Raw genomic sequence first — 20,711 nt, 5'->3', positions numbered from 1 at the left:
TCGCGTTCGCTACTTCAGAAGTGCTGGCAGTACGTTCCTGTTGCGTGCATCGGGCGAGCTCCTGGTAGTAGACGACACAGCGCTGCGCTCTGCCAACTCATTTACGCTTGCGATTCCGCCTGTCGGCTGAGAATGAAAATGAATTACATTATTAAATTACTTCTGCATTGCGTAAACGCCCGGTACCGTACCTTTATGCTTTAAAACGTGCCGTATAATATTTAATTTATATTTTACATTTATTTAGCAAGCAGAAGCATTATGCAGTTCGTCGATTAGCTCGTCATATAATGACGTACTCTTCAGAGGTGGCACCCTGTCATCTATTGGTCGCGTCCTCCCCTTCTTCCACTACCGGCTTGGGAGTGGCACATTTAGTGACGCAAGCGGCGAAGTGAACGGTTCGTTTTTCGAACCGTTGTAAGATTCCGCCCCTGGTTCAGCGCAACATGGTAAAGAAAAAACAAGCAGAGCCAGCTTGTTTCGAAAGGTGTTCGCTGTAGCGCGGGTACGCATGTACGTGCGACTCATGCTTTCTGGGCGGACCATAATGCTCGGTCTGAGCTTCGTTGACAATGTAGTTATTAGATTTTGCTGCTCGACATCATGGCACATGCGTAATGACTCGGACACTGTATTGTGCCTGATGGGGGGGGGGGGTAATATATGCAGCATAGTGCACATAACGAAAAGAGAAAATTAATGAGAGAAAACAAATATATCAAGATGGATCCAATTTTACTCGGTCACGACATCTAAACGCGTACTATATAAAGGCGCGCTTTTCAGGGGATGCCGCCATTGAAATAACAGACGACGTACAGCGTTGCATCTTGGCAGCCGTTCGATTACGTCCTTGGATGTGTTGCTACGCTCGCATTATAGACGGCAAAATATGCAGCAGAGCTTACAGCGTCAAAATTAAAATCCATTTCCTGTTCTGACGAAGCCGGCAAGGAATGCAGCCTCGTGAGGACGGCGCCGAACGTTGCCGGCCACTTTTGTTCTATCCGATCGAGATGGCGGTTGAGCAGTCGACCGGGAAGCTTGGTGGTAGGTTCGCCTGCCTCATGCTTACGCCCCAGAAAGTGTTGTGCACCTAGAGTTAGCCGCGTTGCGTTTTTGTTAGGTTTGCACTGGCAACATGTGAAATAGTAGCGATAATTATTATTTTTTTTTTTCTGGCGCGAGGGGGCGGCAAAAATCACATATGTTCCAGAGCTCTATGGGGATACAATAGGTACGAGGTGCTCCGAGGTATGTGGAAAAGGGTAATGGTTTCAGGACTTACTTTTGGAAATGCGGTTCTTTGCTTTAAATCAGGGTTACAATCAGGACTCGAAGGGAACCACCGGTCGGTGGGACGCCTCGCATTGGGCGCTCACGGGAAGACTACAAGTGAAGCTGTGCAGGGTGATATGGGCTGGACCAGTTTTGAAGTGAGGGAAGCTCGCAGTAAAAGTGAGTATGAAGAACGACTGAGGAATATGGAAGAAAGTAAATGGGCTGGGAGAGTGTTGAGGTATCTGTACAGGAAAAAGATTGATTCACAGTGGAGGAAAATAACTAGGAAGCTTACCAGCAAGTATGCGGCCTATAAGGTAGGCAACACAGCAGCAAAGAACGTCAGCGGAAAGTCAGAGAGGCTGAAATCTCATGGGTGGCGCCAATGGAAAAGAAACCTGCCATGAGTAGCTACTTAAGAGGAAAAAATGAAATCGGGAAAGAAACAATTTATGATAACTCAAAGGGAAGCTCATTACTTTTCGAAGCGAGATCGGGATGCCTTAGAACACGCACCTATAAAGCGAGATATAAGAAGGAAGAAGCATGTGCTTGCTGCGGTAAAGCTAGGGAAACTGTGGAGCATGTTTTATTAGAATGTGAAGATATCTGCCCAGCGGTCGATTTAGGCACACCTGGCCTCCTTCAAGCCCTTGGGTTGAGCGAGAGCAGTGGAAAAGTAAACATGTCTGAAATAGGGATCAGTAAGAGGCGATAGGAGGATTGGTGGAAGAAAAGTAGGGAAACGACAAAACACGGAGACGTACAAAAGCAAAGTTCCTAATAGGGGATCAGAAAATTTGGTTGTGAGAGTTCATATTTTTTTTTTCTTGTTTAACCTAGGCAGGACGTTAGGCAGTATAATAGCAAGAGCTTGGTGGCGCAACCCACCGCCCCGTTCCACAGGGGACGCTCATAACATCCATCCATCCATCCATCCATCCATCCATCCATCCATCCATCCATCCATCCATCCATCCATCCATCCATCCATCCATCCATCCATCCATCCATCCATCCATCCATCCATCCATCCATCCATCCATCCATCCATCCATCCATCCATCCATCCATCCATCCATCCATCCATCCATCCATCCATCCATCCATCCATCCATCCATCCATCCATCCATCCATCCATCCATCCATCCATCCATCCATCCATCCATCCATCCATCCATCCATCCATCCATCCATCCATCCATCCATCCATCCATCCATCCATCCATCCATCCATCCATCCATCCATCCATCCATCCATCCATCCATCCATCCATCCATCCATCCATCCATCCATCCATCCATCCATCCATCCATCCATCCATCCATCCATCCATCCATCCATCCATCCATCCATCCATCCATCCATCCATCCATCCATCCATCCATCCATCCATCCATCCATCCATCCATCCATCCATCCATCCATCCATCCATCCATCCATCCATCCATCCATCCATCCATCCATCCATCCATCCATCCATCCATCCATCCATCCATCCATCCATCCATCCATCCATCCATCCATCCATCCATCCATCCATCCATCCATCCATCCATCCATCCATCCATCCATCCATCCATCCATCCATCCATCCATCCATCCATCCATCCATCCATCCATCCATCCATCCATCCATCCATCCATCCATCCATCCATCCATCCATCCATCCATCCATCCATCCATCCATCCATCCATCCATCCATCCATCCATCCATCCATCCATCCATCCATCCATCCATCCATCCATCCATCCATCCATCCATCCATCCATCCATCCATCCATCCATCCATCCATCCATCCATCCATCCATCCATCCATCCATCCATCCATCCATCCATCCATCCATCCATCCATCCATCCATCCATCCATCCATCCATCCATCCATCCATCCATCCATCCATCCATCCATCCATCCATCCATCCATCCATCCATCCATCCATCCATCCATCCATCCATCCATCCATCCATCCATCCATCCATCCATCCATCCATCCATCCATCCATCCATCCATCCATCCATCCATCCATCCATCCATCCATCCATCCATCCATCCATCCATCCATCCATCCATCCATCCATCCATCCATCCATCCATCCATCCATCCATCCATCCATCCATCCATCCATCCATCCATCCATCCATCCATCCATCCATCCATCCATCCATCCATCCATCCATCCATCCATCCATCCATCCATCCATCCATCCATCCATCCATCCATCCATCCATCCATCCATCCATCCATCCATCCATCCATCCATCCATCCATCCATCCATCCATCCATCCATCCATCCATCCATCCATCCATCCATCCATCCATCCATCCATCCATCCATCCATCCATCCATCCATCCATCCATCCATCCATCCATCCATCCATCCATCCATCCATCCATCCATCCATCCATCCATCCATCCATCCATCCATCCATCCATCCATCCATCCATCCATCCATCCATCCATCCATCCATCCATCCATCCATCCATCCATCCATCCATCCATCCATCCATCCATCCATCCATCCATCCATCCATCCATCCATCCATCCATCCATCCATCCATCCATCCATCCATCCATCCATCCATCCATCCATCCATCCATCCATCCATCCATCCATCCATCCATCCATCCATCCATCCATCCATCCATCCATCCATCCATCCATCCATCCATCCATCCATCCATCCATCCATCCATCCATCCATCCATCCATCCATCCATCCATCCATCCATCCATCCATCCATCCATCCATCCATCCATCCATCCATCCATCCATCCATCCATCCATCCATCCATCCATCCATCCATCCATCCATCCATCCATCCATCCATCCATCCATCCATCCATCCATCCATCCATCCATCCATCCATCCATCCATCCATCCATCCATCCATCCATCCATCCATCCATCCATCCATCCATCCATCCATCCATCCATCCATCCATCCATCCATCCATCCATCCATCCATCCATCCATCCATCCATCCATCCATCCATCCATCCATCCATCCATCCATCCATCCATCCATCCATCCATCCATCCATCCATCCATCCATCCATCCATCCATCCATCCATCCATCCATCCATCCATCCATCCATCCATCCATCCATCCATCCATCCATCCATCCATCCATCCATCCATCCATCCATCCATCCATCCATCCATCCATCCATCCATCCATCCATCCATCCATCCATCCATCCATCCATCCATCCATCCATCCATCCATCCATCCATCCATCCATCCATCCATCCATCCATCCATCCATCCATCCATCCATCCATCCATCCATCCATCCATCCATCCATCCATCCATCCATCCATCCATCCATCCATCCATCCATCCATCCATCCATCCATCCATCCATCCATCCATCCATCCATCCATCCATCCATCCATCCATCCATCCATCCATCCATCCATCCATCCATCCATCCATCCATCCATCCATCCATCCATCCATCCATCCATCCATCCATCCATCCATCCATCCATCCATCCATCCATCCATCCATCCATCCATCCATCCATCCATCCATCCATCCATCCATCCATCCATCCATCCATCCATCCATCCATCCATCCATCCATCCATCCATCCATCCATCCATCCATCCATCCATCCATCCATCCATCCATCCATCCATCCATCCTGGTACTTGGGCTCGAAGCATTAAAGCCGTCAAAGTAGAATGACCTCAATGCTTCCAAGAGTTGGAATGCAGACTTTGTTAAACGAGCACGAATGTTCCCAATGAACACTACGCGTATTGCAGGTGATTTATTTATAACTATAGCGCTTCTGACGTTTGCAAACGTAGCCAATTTCGTAATGAAATCTTCCCATGTGCTGCTATTTGTTGGATGTTTTGTCTTTTTCTTACTCTTCTCTTTTAGGCACACTGTGTAATGTACCTTTTGATCATGCTAGGAGAATGCCAGCAAACTAGGAAAAGGGGAAAAATGTGTTAAGGCGCTGCAGTTATATTGTTTTATCTTGACTCTAAAAACACTTGCACCCTTTGTGGTGTATGCTCGTCCCGTAACAATATTCATCTGCCTTGCTTGCGTTTCCTCTCTAGAAACCTCGTCGCTCGCTACTTTCCTGTCGATAATGCTGTGTCAAGCTGATAACGCGCAAGACGTTCGTGACTATATAGGAAATACCGAGCTCGCAGCGTTAAAGGAAATGCGGGCAAGACAGACGTCGATTATTGTTTGGGGACAAAATACAGCCCAAATAGTGTAAACTTTTTTAAGAGTGAACAATAATCGTCATCTGTCTTGCTTGCGTTTCCTTTCTTCAAGACACTGTGCTCGTTACTTTCCTATCGAGAATGCTCTGTGAGAGCTGGTAACGCGCATGCCGTTCGTGACTTGGAAGTACCGGGCTTGCAGCGTTAACGAAAGGAAATGCGAGCAAGCCAGATGACGATTATCATTGTGGGGCAAATTTACACCACAAAGTGCATGGACAGTTGTTTTTAGTGTTGTTGACGCCAAAAAAGAAAAGTATTCGGGCAATTCTCAGTATGTAAACTCATTCACTTACGTTTCAGTTATTTTTTCTATATTGTAAACGCCATGTATACTCGCCGCCGTGGTAGTTTTATGGCGTTGCGCTGTGAAGCGCGAGGTCGCTGCTTCGTACCCGCGGCCGCGATGGCCGCATTTCGATGGGGGCCGAATGCAGAAACGCTCGTGTTGCGTGCATTAGAGACAAGTTAAAGAAGCCGAGGTGGTCAAAATTAATCCGGATTTCACCACTCAGGCGTGCCTCATAATGATGTCGGGGTTTTGGCACGTAAAATCCCAGAATTTAATTTTTTCATATCTATGGATATGGTATGCTTGGCGCCTGATTAGCATTAAAGGAATTTTCTTATTGTCCGTGTCAAAAGAACTACTGGTTGTCACTGACTTCCGAAATACATTGAAAGAAATCAATCAAAATCTTACCTTGAGGCCGCTTTTCTCTTTTGTATTGAGCTTAAAATTCAGTTAAGAACGCCTTGCGTAGGTATCAGCATCGTCAGTCTTAGAACATGTAACACAGCTAACAGGAGGCGCATTGAACTTACCGTACTTTGGGTGCGCGTTAGGAAACCACAGGTGATCAAAATTTAGCCGGAGCGCTGCAGATGTCCCATATATCCCACTGTGCAGCTTTCGAACTCCGCAATTTATCTGAGGTGAAGGTTCATCGGCAGTACGAGATGGTATGAGAAAGTTTTGAGACTGACTCTGTTTTGAAGAAAGTAATTTATGTGCGTATGAACTGTGTCACGTTTGATGTAGTCCCCTTGCGCAACAATACAGCGTTTTGTGTCCCTGCCGCTTTCGAAATATTCACTGGAAGTGTTCTTTCCTGCATGAGCGAAGCGCCTTCTGCCATACGGTCTTGATTTCAGCTAAGGGGCGACCTTCGAGCTCGGTTTTTAAATATGGGAAGAGAGCGAAGTAAGTATATGTTTTTTTTTTTTTTGTCTGGTTATATGGAATGAGACACCAGTGACGCAGTACATTCGATGAATGACAGGGTTCAATACGAACCCTGCCCACATAATTGCCCTGCACCAGCCCTCTGTGTTCCCACGCTCCAAAACATGTACTTCCCGAGAGACCCCGATATTTAAAAAGTTAACCTTTCCCGTGACGTCACAGTAATGAGCGAAAGTAATTGGCTGGTGCATCTATAGAAACTCTCCGATTTGTAGAGCGGTGTATTTGCCGCACCGTTCTTATGTTGTCACCACCTGTAATACCTTTTGATCGCAGGTGACCGCGCCATGTGCCACATTATGCACACTTAAGTATACCATCTTATGCATAATTGACGCCACACCGCCTCACAGGCCGAGTCGTCTTCGACAGGATGTCTTAGGCTGTTCTTTATCGATCGCAATACATGAGTGTGTGTTTAATCCGTGCGTTCGAAATCACTTTCGAACACACGCATCGTGTTCTAACTCGCCCTGTCTGTTTCTGGCGTGACATTTCTATCTTGCTTGGATGAAGTTCCATGCCGCGTAGTGGCGTTCCCAAAGCCCTGCGTGAAGCCTCCCCTGTCACTCGTGGCTGGTGCGGTCGTCGCCTTCTCGCTCGGCTGCGTCCGCAACGTGACCGTTGCGCGGCCCTTCGCGTGGCCAGCGTGGTAATCGGATCGGCTCCGACGACGCGCCTCTCCCTGGAGAGCGCGTCGGGGGCTCACCAACTCGATCCAGTCCTTGTTGGGGCCCTCCCGAGCAGCGTGTTCGCATGGCGCAGATGCCACGTCGTTTCGCTGCCACTTACCCGCCTTGGGAATCGATATATGGACTCGTGTCCGGAAGGCATCGGCGAGCCACGACCTCTGTCGTTGCGGCCGCGCCCTCAGCGGCGCCAAACCTCCTGATGCCCAGTCACCGTGGTCTTCGGAGGCGCTTCCATAGCGTGGGGCACGCTCAACTTTTGAGGCCGCATCCCCGAGTGGGTAGTGGCTGGTCCTTGTCCATCGCGCCGCGCCTATTTCCATTGCTTTGTCGGACACAGGGCGTGCGCGTGCGTTGTTAAATCGTTGCGGTGGCCCATCTGTGGTTATGTAGGTGCGCGCCCTCTAAATGCACCACGGAATGACTGCCGTCAGGGACAACTCTTCAGTTTGTGTGTGTGTGTGTGTGTGTGTGTGTGTGTGTGTGTGTGTGTGTGTGTGTGTGTGTGTGTGTGTGTGTGTGTGTGTGTGTGTGTGTGTGTTTGTGTGTGTGTGTGTGTGTTCCTTTTTCTTTTCTCTCTCTGTAGCTTGTACCCTTGCGGCTTTCATCCCCGAGTGGGTAGCACTTCAGATCGTGATCCCCGGGGAGCCATATTTTCTTTCTGACAGAAAATGAACGGGACTTATTGAAATGAACTTATTTAAAATCCTTAAAAGACCAGACGGGAAGTCATTGAAGTCGAGTCGCTAGAGCAGGAGGTTATAGACATATAACACCGCCTTCGTAGCTGATTCGGTGGCGGGTTTCTTTGGAAGGCACCGGATTTCAGTGATATCAGTACTGCGCACCGAATGTCAATAAGCGCTGAAGTGGCTTTTTTCTGGCGATTGGTTTCCATGTCAGTTGGCTTCTGCTATCGTGCACTAGTATGAGACGACGCTTATAAGTGACAGTAACGCTGTTAGTATACCGTATGTGCGCGAATGTCACAACGGAAGCTGTTAACAATTGCAGTTTAGGCGTAAAGCATCCGAACGTGTCACTAAAACTGCGTCGGACGGAATTTATTGTGACGAACGCGGGTCGTTAGATTAATCGGGTAGCCGAAGATGAATTTTGGCGGAGTCATTGTTGCCAGCGTCACCTGCCAAGTCTATGGATTCAGGATACCTCCAGCCAGGGCATCTTGTTATCCTTTTTTACGATGATCTCTCTGCTTGGACTGTGTAATCGTGTTGAGTCCTACGATGATGGTCTATCAAAGTTCCGTAGTTGGTTCTGTTCCAGAGCCAATGGATTTGAATGTTCACCGCGTCTCTACGTAGTTTGCTGGTTAGCCGCACTCAATGATCTGAGTCGCTTCTTGCGTAAGCGCGTGAAATTTCTATTTTAACAGGTTTCTTTTGCTGTTGCACGGGGTGGTGAGACAAGCGAACGAGGTGGCCCAAATTTCTGAGCATGCAGTGCGCACCTTTTCAGGAAATGCGGACAATCGCTAGTTGAACTGCCTGCCATACGCGGCTGCCGGTCCAAAAACCGATTTACATCGCCCTCGCCTGTGAGGTATGAGAACTTCTATAGTAGAAGTTGTGCGCTCCTGCACCTATACGTGTTGCCCGTGTTTGGTGCTTTTAAAGCGAAAGCTTTACTGGCCGCGAACTTGCGATTTCGCCGTGTCGGTGCTCCGAGGATGCACATGACGTCACAACGCGCGCCTTGCCGCGGATATTTCTCTCTCTCTCTCTCTCGCTCCCTAGTCACTAATGCGCATGCGCCGCTAGTAGCACCGAGCCACAGGTGTTCTGCCGCCGCGCAGCGCCGCGACTTTCCGCTACCGCCGTTTGGTATGACGTCACACCGGGTTCCTCGTCGTTGCGCTCACTTCCGCTCGCTTTGCCACCTGCGTCGCATTCCTGATAACATCTCGGGGGATTGAAAAGGAGAGCTCGCGTGCGCCGCAACCGCAGTTGAGGCGGCAGTATGGACGGCGACAATTCTGATAAACAGGAGGAGGCCTGGAATCTACATCGGAACGAGATGAAGAGTAAATGAATCGCTCAGGAAACAGAGGAACAGCGCGCCGAACGACTGGCTAAACGTCGGAACATAGTTAGACAACCAGACTAACCTGGACTTGCAATCAAGGTTAACCAAGGCTAACCATGCTATACCTTGGCTTTCGCTACGTATATCCTGGCATGCTATACCTTGGCTTTCGCTACGTATATCCTGGCATAGCCGAGCTAAGCCACTGCCAATTTTTCTCCTTTCCGTGGTTCTGATCTCTTCGCATAAGCGCTTATTCTTCTAAGGTACCTTGGCTATGGCGTCCTCCTCTTGGCGTTTCCAGGAGGCGATCTGACCTGGGCAGCCTTTTTTTGTAGGTGTGATTATAGCCTTCTTGTTGACTCGTCTTGCATGGTTCTGCAAGAAGACCGTCAGTGCGAACAACTCACGACGACACGTCGTCAGACAAAGTGTCAACTGTCCACGCCTCAACCATTTCAATTCGCATGCACACGTATAGAGAAGCCGACTTCCGGCGGATGACGATGCCACCGGCGGCGTGCGCGCTGCCTCTCCGCCGTCGCACGGCGGCTCCACCGACTCTGGCGACGGCCGCGGCCACTTGCGAGGCCGATCGAACGTGGCTGCCCACTTGTTTGTTTGGGGCCACTGTCGCCGCGCCGATGAGTTTCAGTGGCGGCCACGGGCTTACGCCATCGGCCTCTTCGATCGACATGGTGTTGCGCGTTCTTTCGGCCGCCCCGTCACCGCCGCTGTGTGCTTAGTTTGCTTGTAGCATGTGCTTGTAGTTTCGTTTGCGCGACGCTGCCGCGGCAGTAGCGACGGAGCACTCCCGGCCTGCTCACCGCTGTAGTCGCGCTTAACGTTCGAAAGGCTGCGGAGCGCGTCTCTTAAGCGAATGGCTTTATTCGGCTCTTTTTGGACTTTCATCGCAGTTATAAAGGCGCCGATGCAAAGGGCGCGTGCTGTCGCGCAACCGAGTTGCGGAACGTGTTCATCGCCCAACGAACGCTATAGCTCTTTGAGGCGCGCGAGAGTTTTTGGGCGTCTGAAGTTGCATGCTGGGGTGCAACGCTTGGGTAGGCGGCTCTTTTTCTCTCGCCGCCTTCTTCCTTTGTAGCGTCTGTGAGAGAAGAGGATGGCAGTCGCCTTCAACGTCGGCGTTGAAGGCGACTTTTTTGGTGCACTGAAGGCCACTTCTATGCCGAAACGAAAGCCTACATCTTTTTTTAAACCACGAGGCACTTTATGAATGTATGGGATGACGGCCTTGTTTCTTTTAGTATAGTTTGATCCTTTCGTTGTGACCACAGGGTTTTGACAAAGCGTGACGAATCGGGTTATTACACGCTTTAGGACGTGTCCTGCTCCCAAACTATAATCGTCGTCTGCCTTGCTTGCGTTTTTTTTTTTTTTTTGAATGCTCTGCGCTCGCTGCTTTCCTGTCAAGAATGCTGTGTCGCGCTGATAACGCGCATGCCGTTCGTGACCGTGAAGTGGCGGGCGCGCAGCCTTTAAGAAACGAGAAGCGCGCAAGGTAGATTGTTTGGGGACGGGGTAATCTCGAAAGTGTGTTTAGACTTTAATTAACCAAACGTACGGGTTAATTAACGGCTCTCTTTTCTACGGAATTGCTTAATGAAACAAACGCTGTAGCTAAGTATTACAAATGTATTCCTTTATTCATTTAATAAATACAAATAGCTTTCAGCTTACATTCATTAGTCGAGGGTCATTTAAATTCATTAGAAAAGACTATGATCAGTGACCTGCTTCTTCTATAATACAGCTTATATACATTGCCTCGGCTGTGAGCCGAAGCGCCTTTTGGACTGCGTATGAAACCCTCTTTTTGCGGGCGACGTTGAGCCTTGAGAGTCTAAAAGTCCCATTTTGTATGTCATGCAGCTTCTTTAGTTATCTGATGCCTTAGTGCGTTTTAACTGTACTGTTCGCCAAGCTGATCGCTTCTTGCACATCTCGCTTCAACAAAAATGTTCGGATATGGCTTGCTATCTGGAACTGCACTGGGACATGCATGTACCGAGAGTCGCGTTGCTTGGTGAACTTAGTGCATGATCGTAGACTCTGCCTTGGCCGATTGTGTGCATGCAGCCACGTCAAATAAATCTTAGCTTCAACCGACATGTTGTTGTATGCAGAATGTAGGCAGCAATCGGAAGGCACATTTTCCTACTTTTTTGCTGGTCATGCGTGTGTATTTTGTATATAGAGGCGGTGATCTTGCCACTGAACGCGAGAAGCTAAATTATTGAAATGCATATCTGCGTGAGTTGTGGCCCATGGCAACTTCCAGTGTTCTTCTCTTTGTTTTGCAGCACATATCCATCAGTGCAAATATGCGTAGAGCCACGGTAGTTCTCGTACAAAAATAGTAGCGTGAGCTGTTTAAGTGCTGGTGATGATAGATCAGCAATCGTGATACCAGCGAAAGTTACAATAATCAAATTTAAGACGACCCACGCTACAACATCGACGGCAGCAGAGCTCGCAGCGCTCTTTGCTGCCCTTCATTGCATTGGTGAACTGCCACACAAGTGGATGGTATTCTGCGATTCGAAGGCGGCACTGCAGTCTCTACTGTCACCTTTACGACGCGGACCGCACGAACAACTAATATTTCATATTACAGAGACGTTACACGATATAAGTGATGCAGGCCATGAAATAACCTTCCAGTGGCTTCCAAGTCACTGTAGGATTATCGGCAATTAACAGGCCGATCAAGCTGCCCTGCCCGCTCAGTCCATACTGAGGAGCACAACGTCCCAATTCCACTTTCTAGAACTGACGCAGCGCGGAAGCTCCGCCTACTTGCTCGGTAGTGCACCATGTCACAATGGGAAGAGCCACGTTTAAGAAATACGCGACTGTACTCCCTTGATCCCCCTTTAAGTCTTCTAGCGCCATCACAGCTTCGCCGTGGAGACGCCACGCTTCTATATCGACTGTGGTATGGCATTGCCTTTACCAAAGCCTATGCATTCCACATAGGGATGACCGACACCGCAAACTGTGACCACTGCGGCCATGAAGAATCGATTGACCATATTTTGTGCACCTGCCCGCAGTACAGTCCACAGAGGGAATGCCTTCACCACGAACTTGACCAGCTGGACGACCAACCGCTATCGGAAAAAAGAATTTTACACCATCGAAAGGACCTACCGTCACAGAAGAAGGCCGTGCAAGCACTATTGGGCTTTTTGCGATCTACCGGCATTTGTGAACGTCTTTAACCCGAACGCCTTTTGCGTGTGTGTGCATCCGTGTGTGCGTGTGTTTTTTTAACGCTTTCCTCTCTGTCCTCTTTCTAACCCATGTCTCCCATCCCCAGTGTAGGGTAGCAAACCGGAGACTGATATCTGGTTAAACTCCCTGCCTTCCCTCTTCATCTCTCTCTCCTCTTTCTCCTTGTCATTTCATTTTTTTTTTCTTCATTGTGTTTAGTGGGTGTCTTCAGTGATGACTTTGCGTTACTGTGAGAGCCATGAAAACAGTATAAACGCGGTTGGGGCATGCTTTTTCCAATTAGTTGTTGCGCATTCGCTTGTCTACGTCGACGGCAAACGAGGAAATGCAGTAAATTTCGATGCTATGTTTCGATTAAGAGTTCCAGTGCTTTCGAACATCGCTTGCACTAGAGACGTGTGTTAGCGTTAGGCGTGGCCGAGTGCAGAAAACAGTGCACCTTCCGTTCAGGATGGTCGAGGAACGTCGATGTCGAGCCTGTGGCGAGGGGTCATGATCGTGTAAGTACTGCCGACTGCCTCTACTTTCCTGGCGTCCCTCGGCCAGCGTATTGAGAATAAATTTGGAGCAGGAGCACCCAGTTGGGGAGGAGTGAAGATGCCATTGAATTTATTCACCTATACATCTCTGCCCGGAGTGCATAGCAGACCGCATTGACGAACGCGTCGAGAACTTTGATGACGCCGAGCCCAGCAGGGTGGCCAGGTTCGGAACCGCGCTCGAACTCCTGGCTGGCCCATGTGCCGGCCGGCCGGCGACTGTGGCGTACACGTGTGCAGCAGTTGCGTGCGTGGCCAGGTGAGTCCCATCGATCCGCGGTCGGCGCCGTCTGGCCGTGGCGCCACTCTGTCCGGCGCGCATTTGCCAGATTGGAGTGGCGGCTCTCGAGGGCTCTGCTCTCCCCGCCTTGTGCAGCGGTGCGCGCTCACCTGGCCGCACATTGCCACCTTCTGACCGCGCGGACAGACCGCAGCAACGCCGCGGCGCTCGGCGGCCACAGGTCGGTCCCTCTCTGCTTGTCGGGCTTCGCTTTGTAGGCACTCTTGAGGCGCGCACTACCGGAACAACTTTGGACGTCTCGCTATGTATACGTGCGGTTGCCCTCCTCCCTATCATCGTGAGGTCAAACGTTCCGCTCGGCCGCTTTTCCGCGTCACAATGTGCACGGAGACAGCGCTGAAGTCTTGACTCCCGAGATCTCACGCGCGGCCGAGGGATGCGATGCAGATTGTTAGGATTGCCCTGTTTCGGGATTGGCTTAGGCCGTGAGTGTTTTTAACCCGTACATTCTACCCTTGGATTGCAGCAACTCATCTAGTGGCGTTATCTGGTCCCGCGCTCCACACGTGCGCCTCCGGAAGAACACAACCGCTGGCTGATGATGCACGAGTGCCTATGCACATTGGCCTTGGCATGTCTGTGATGCAGAGTGTTGACTGAATGGGTCGTGCGCTTAAGTTCCCGCGATGTGTTAGCCCCATTTCCTGTATAAGCTCCCACGGTTCGAACAGGGCGCGTTTTGCCGCACAGCCGAGTCGGATTTCAGATGAGGACCTGAAAACTTACTGTGGTCGATTTCTTTTTCTCGCGGACGAGTATAGGATACATTGCGTACACGACCTTCTATGAACACTGTCTTTCGTACCAGTACGATCATGTCGGATTGTGCGGTATATCCACAAGCGGTGCATACGTCGCAGGCACTTCCCGGCCTGCGGGCTGTTCCGGAAGATTTCGCTGAAGTGTTTCACTGTTAATGTATTCGCGGGAACACTCCTGTGTCGCTGCAGTACCGCCACCTCCTGGCTTCTTTCAATAAGCGACGTGCGCTCTAGATAACTATTTCAGGCGTGCCTTTCACTTGTCGTTAGCGTTTCACTTACGTGATCTTTAACTCTTAGCTTTGCTGTTCATGCAGCTGTTTGGTTCATATTCTCATAAATACTCATTACATGGACAGCGGGTGCGCGGTGACCCTACATCGTAGTCAATTTGGCTGCTTAGGAAGGCTTAAAGGCGAGGAGGCTATAGGGGGTGAATCTGTATTGATTCGTGTGCATTAATTCCATCTGGTTCTTGCTTCTCCTGTGTTCAGACTTCCGCCTGCGAAATTCGGTAATTGATTTCACCTTTTAACGTTGTATATGCGTGCCGCTTCTTTTTTTCAATAAAGGTGTAATGTGCATTCATTTGTCCTCTTCTGTGCCTTCGTTCTTGTGCCAGCCCGCCCAGCTTTCGATTCTGCTATATACTATGCGCTTCTGAAATAGTATAGTTACTTCAGGGAACAGGCATAATATTTTCTCTGTGTAGGGAAAAACCGCCTCTGTCTAACGAACAAACCGTTGACTTTCGGGGTACACATTTTGCGACTGTTCAATCTTTGTGCTAAAGTGCAAGACGTGTGAAAGAACCACATCTTGTTCATTACCCCAGCAAGTTTGACATTTGGGCGAGTTGGTGCGAATCCATGGTAAAAACGAAGGTAGCGCGAAAAGGCAAGCACTGAGAATACGCCACAAGCGGTTATCCGCACCTAATGTTTATTCGAACGTGTTTAAACGCAAGCGACGTTCAGCTGCGCAGTCGCTACAACTGAACGAAAGCCACTTTACACGGGCGAAAATTCAGAAGAAAAAAAGAACATGTAATGGAAAACAGCGCAGGTGCGAAAATCATTAAACTGAAAACCACATCACTCAAGGCAGGGGTTATCGTGCTTCTAGAAAATGTATCGCTCCGTAAGATCACACTGTGAGGCACACTAATGCAGGCTCCACCAGCGGTCTGAATTAAGACCGTTTCCATTGTTTTGCATGCACATGTGTCCGCATGTCTGTACAGTACAATTGTTTCGTCAAACAAGATTCAAACAATTGCAACATTTGCACTGTGCAGATAGATGCGACCCATTAAGCAGCACTTAAATTGCCCCCTTATATGCTCCCTAAGTCGTATATTTATGCATGACCCTGTCTTACCTATATAAACCCGCCCGCAGCGCGTGGGAATTTGGTACACCTCACCAATTGCGCATTGAGGACTTTCTGAGCTTGTCTTTAGTTGACGGGGCCTGGAACTTCTTGTCTAGTTTTTAGTTAATGGCTCGACCAAGTTCGTTTAGTGCACTGATGATCATTTGTACGCCGAAACGAGAGCGTACGTTATTTAAACCATGCGAAACTTTGTGAACGTGTGCGACGACGGCGATGTCTCTTTTCCTACTTTGATCCTTCCGTTGTGACACGAACCCAGCTTTGATATTTTGTTCCGAAGCATTCACCGCTCAAGATGTATGTGGCGGAAAACCAGCCGCCTAATTCAAGGGTTCTTTACTCCTTTTGAATGTGCTGATCCGTAATTCAAGAGTCGTTTTGATAATCTTGGGCGATACACCCAACACGTGTGGCCAGTCGAGAGCGTTAATTCCGGGTCCCAAAATTGCAGGTGATTATCTTTAGGGATGTTCAGAAGTAAAAGAAAGGCCTGAACTGCCTTCCCTAAAAACTTTTAAAATGTCTAGAAGGCGTTTTCCATGTGTCCATTTTATCGATGAAAACGAGGTAATCATTTCTGATACGGAATATGCGTTCGTGCATGTCGTTCACGTTATTTTCTATCAACCGAATCCAATTTGCGCAAGTAAATATCGTACAGGAAACGTGTAACTCTAGGCCCTATAAACACACCAGACCTCTGAAGACCTATGCTTGTTTTTAAATAGTTGTTTGTTCGAATGCATTTTTAGTTGTGACTAAGCGCTTGTGCCGTTGTTTAATTCTCTAGGTTGCTTTACCCTAGAGCACAAAGTTCTTATTCCAGAATGGACGACGTGAGATATGTGGTATTACTCCATTTGGCGTCGCAGATTGAGGCAACTGCTTGGGAAGCGAGAAATCAACTTTACGTACAAAAGGCTGTTTGTCCGAGCCGTTGGCGCTCCCTGTGCAGCACATTCAGAACATCGAGGTAATTTCCCAGCAATCATTCACCACAGGACAACGTCCAGGGCAGGTTAGTTCATTCAGTAATAATAGCAACGCAAAAACTTCGCATTCTAAAATAAGACAAACCTTAGGTATATCCTGTCTTATATGTCACGTGGAGGTCTTACGTCGTTCCTCGTTCGTATTTTTTTTTTTTTTTTCATTTTTACGAATCATTATCTCACGCAAATTGCCGTGAGTGCAAGGCTTCGTGTGAGCGTTTTCTGTGAACCTAGGGTCTGGCCTTTTTCACCTCTGACAAGAGGCCATGACAGACACTATAATGGGCAGTGCTTGTTTGTTTCAAAACGCAGGTGCTCTTCGCTTCATTGCGTTGTTTCACACCACGCTTGTTAGTATACTCGATTCAAGTACTTTTTACCGCTTTTTATGTATTTCTGATGGCCAAATCTAACTAGTCGTAAGGACAGTCTTTATTGGTTCCTGCTGTAGGTGTAAGCCTTTGTCGGACTGTCTTTCTTTTTTTCTTGCGTCAGTGCAGTAGTTCGAAAAGTTGAACTTTCATGCGTAGCGGGTCAACTAGTTTTCCGCCCGCCGTAGTGGCGTAGTGGCTTTGGTGTTGCGCTGCTAAGCATCAGGTCGCGGGATCTAATCCCAGCCGCGGCGGCATCAATTCGATAGGTGGAAATGGGAGAACACCCGTGCATTGGGTGCACGTTGAAAAACCCCAGGCGGTAAAAATTAATCCGGAGCGGCGTGCCTCATAATCATACCGTAGTTTTGGCACGTAAAGCCCCAGAATGTAATTAAATGTACCGTTTCCCGGTTAATTTTACTACACTGAAGACTACGACTGCCGGCTTGCGTGTACTGTTCAGAGCGAGTTCGTATACCGCACATTTTAGCTCTGTGCAGTCTTTTGATGCCCCGCACAAAAGAAAAAAAAAAAAGGACAATGACGTGCATCCTCTTCGCTACCGCTACGCACTTTGCGCGAGGAGCGGATGCGTCTGGGCGGAAGCACAGCCGATGCAGGGCCTGGTGGAGGAAGCCCCGGTTTCTCTTGACGTCGTTCCGCCATTTTTGTGTCACGACTGTAGGTGCCGCAGGCAGTGGCCGGCTTCTCCTGCCGCTGGGACTATAGTGGCGGTGTGCGCGAGGTGCTCCTGTGCGGCGCGCATAGTGATCGAGGGTCGCGGCCTCTGCCCCGCTGTGTCTCTCACCAGTGGCTCCTCCGTTTTGTTGCAGCGCTGTCCAAGGAGGTGATCCTGCCCGACTACGACACGGAGAACGAGGTGAGCGAGCTGCACGAGTGCGCATACCCATCTGGGCGCGCGCAGCGCGGCTGACGTCCTCACCGCGATGTGCTATAGCCGTGCCGTGTTTGCGTGTCAGCCGTACGAATAATACGGTAATCGTCCGCAGACTTACCGTAGGGTAATGCACCGTATGATAATGTCGCACGGAAATGTGGCATGGCTAGTGTCGGACGGTGCCAGAAGTACCGAGATCGGAGTAAAAGGAAACTGCGGTTTTCCTTGACGTGTGTGCCCTCCTACATTCTTGTATTTATTGTATATATATATATATATATATATATATATATATATATATATATATATATATATATAAAATCGATGCGAGGCTGTTAACCAGTGCACGTCTAGGGAATCTGCTTTCCTTCGCTAACCACCCGCGGCTTCAGCGTTGCCGCTTGAAGCGGCGTCACAGCAGCGGAGCAGACGCGCCACATCTGGGGTGCTGAGCAACGGCAGCTGCAATTGAAGTCTAGCATTGGTTACGGGTTTTCTTATTATGCCCTCTCGAATTATGTTGCATGTTCGTCGATCGGAGGCTGTATTTTGCAATGATTCTTTACATTGTGCATCCTTTTTGCCCTTTGTCTTTGAGTCGCACGTAGCCGTGTCACTGCTATCGCTGGGATCGCCCATTCAACGGGAACGATAATAACCGCAGGAAAAGTATCCCGTATAAATGATGGCCCCACTTGTCCTCATAAGAATTATCTTAAAGTGAGATCATGCCGTGGTCATATTGTTTCGCCTTATTGCTTTCCGTGCGATACCAGAGTGGGCGACTGTTGGCACACACGGAAAAGTAAAGAAGTACGCGACAAAACTTCTTCGGCATTTCGGTAACAATACGGGAACGCCGAAAACGTGTGGTTTTCTGCTTGGGCTCTCTCCTCCCTTGTTGTGGTTTTAGTGAGAGATAGACAGCCTCTCCGTCGTTTGATCTGACCGAGTGTGGCGCAGCCGTAGTTTTGTGCAAGCGCAGCAAAGTACGTGTGTTAGCGCAAGGTGTCGGAAGCGACCAGCGAGACGCGTTGAGCGAGAAGAATCCGAGCATTCGAGGGTGTTGATATGATTGTGCCATATGAAGGCGAGAAGCGCGTAGGCGCGGTAAATGTTTTCATTGACTAATAAATTTTGCTATAACCTGAATATTCTTAACTAATGAAGATGGCATTGCAAGTGGAATAATGGACAACTTGCGGTCGGTGAGAGCCGAACCCACAGCGAGACGCGGGTAATTCAGTCCTGGTAGTGTGTGAGTGTGCAGAAATGGTGTCGCTTCGGCTGCAGAGGAACTGCAAAGGAGTAGGCAGGTGATTCGCTCTTCTGCAGTATTTAGTAGAAAAATGTGGTATGGCCAGTGGACGGTGACTGCTCTTCGCTGGACTGTGCCTATAAAGGGCTGGTCATCCTTGTTACGACAATGCCCTGGCAGCGCAGGCCGCACCATACCCGTGGTAGCAGGTATACTTTCAGAGGGTGTGCGTGAGCGTGTGTGAGGAGGGGGCGACCGGAGTTTCCTTGCATGCGTGAATGAGCCGTCGTGTGGAGCATTACCCGCGCTTTGATGGATGGGCACGGATAATACTGGAGACGGTGAAGGGGGGGGGGGCTCTTAGTTGGGCGTTTTTCTACGTGTGTGCGTGCGGCAGCTTCGTGCCGGCTCAGCAGGCGGCAGGTGCTTGTGTTCATGCACTGGTCAAGCCCCGGGACGGCGCCCGCTGCCCGACCAAAGCCCGTAATGGCAATGGGTTGGGTGTCCGCGTCGTGCGAGACCTTGGGCCCGACCATGTCATCTGGTTTCTCTCGATCGCTCGATGACAGGCAATGTCTTTGCTCGCGCTTACGCCTCTTTAACGCCTGGTACATACGTAAATATATCGGGGCCCTCGAATTCGAACCACCATTCAAGGTAATCCGTCGCATTATTGTGCCACGGGTGAAAGGTGTACTCGCACATTTTGATTGGAGTTGGCCCCATTAACGCGGAATCCTTGTATTTTAGATGTCTCCTTGTCGGCGTAGCAACCATTGACTGGGAGCGAAGGGTGCATGCATGTGGGTCATTCGGTATTCAGACTCCGATTGAACTCTGTCCACATGCCCCAGAAAGTTGTTTGAGATGCACGTACATTACGCGCTTAAGAAACTGAAAGGGACCGGACTGCAATCGATTTTTTCGTATCTCGTCGAGCAGGCAACCAGCAGAAGTCCACAGCGTCACCTCGATTATGCACACAGGTGGTGTCTTGATACAAGCAAAATGTTTGATGAGGAGCAGGCTTCGTGTTTTTTTTTTTTTTCAATTTGTGCCAACACGCCAGCCTTTGTTTTGCCACCAACTCTGCTTATGTGCGCCGCCAGTATCGCCTTCCGATTCGCCACGTAGCGATCTCCGTCGCGGAGCACACGAACCACGGCGGTCCGTATACCTCGCGGTCCCCTCTCGTGCGTCGACGCCGATTGCTAGCGCATCCCTTGACGAAACGGCGAGTTCTTCCCTGGCGCTGTGTGCGCCGACTCGTCGTCTTCGCGTCCGGAAATAAGCTGCGTGGCAAAGGCCCCGTTTTTTCGTCGCATGGCGTCCTCCTCTCGCTGCTCTTTGGTATTTCTGTCGCTGCGCCGAACGGCGTCGACGAGGCCGA

The 20,711-nt window shown here is 49.5% G+C and overlaps 1 protein-coding gene across 6 annotated transcripts in view; it reads left to right on the top strand.

Annotated features, from left to right (window-relative positions):
• The window catches only part of LOC142566137 (cyclin-dependent kinase 14-like), a 126,342-nt gene that overhangs the window by 47,112 nt on the left and 58,519 nt on the right, over positions 1-20,711 (top strand). For 3 of the 6 annotated variants that reach the window (XM_075676954.1, XM_075676956.1, XM_075676957.1), the window contains one exon: positions 17,999-18,045. The exons of 2 other annotated variants lie outside the window; for them this stretch is intronic. In XM_075676954.1, the coding sequence (XP_075533069.1) occupies positions 17,999-18,045 (47 nt within the window). Of the gene's footprint in view, positions 1-13,784; positions 13,804-17,998; positions 18,046-20,711 lie in introns of those variants that run through there. One more of the 6 variants, XM_075676958.1, reaches the window with a different exon arrangement.

This window comes from Dermacentor variabilis, unplaced genomic scaffold (genome assembly GCF_050947875.1).
Source record: "Dermacentor variabilis isolate Ectoservices unplaced genomic scaffold, ASM5094787v1 scaffold_12, whole genome shotgun sequence".
In the NCBI taxonomy this organism is placed as follows: Eukaryota; Metazoa; Arthropoda; class Arachnida; order Ixodida; family Ixodidae; genus Dermacentor; species Dermacentor variabilis.
The sequence above is the reverse complement of the archived record's forward strand: the minus strand, read 5'-3'. Positions and strand labels throughout refer to the sequence as shown.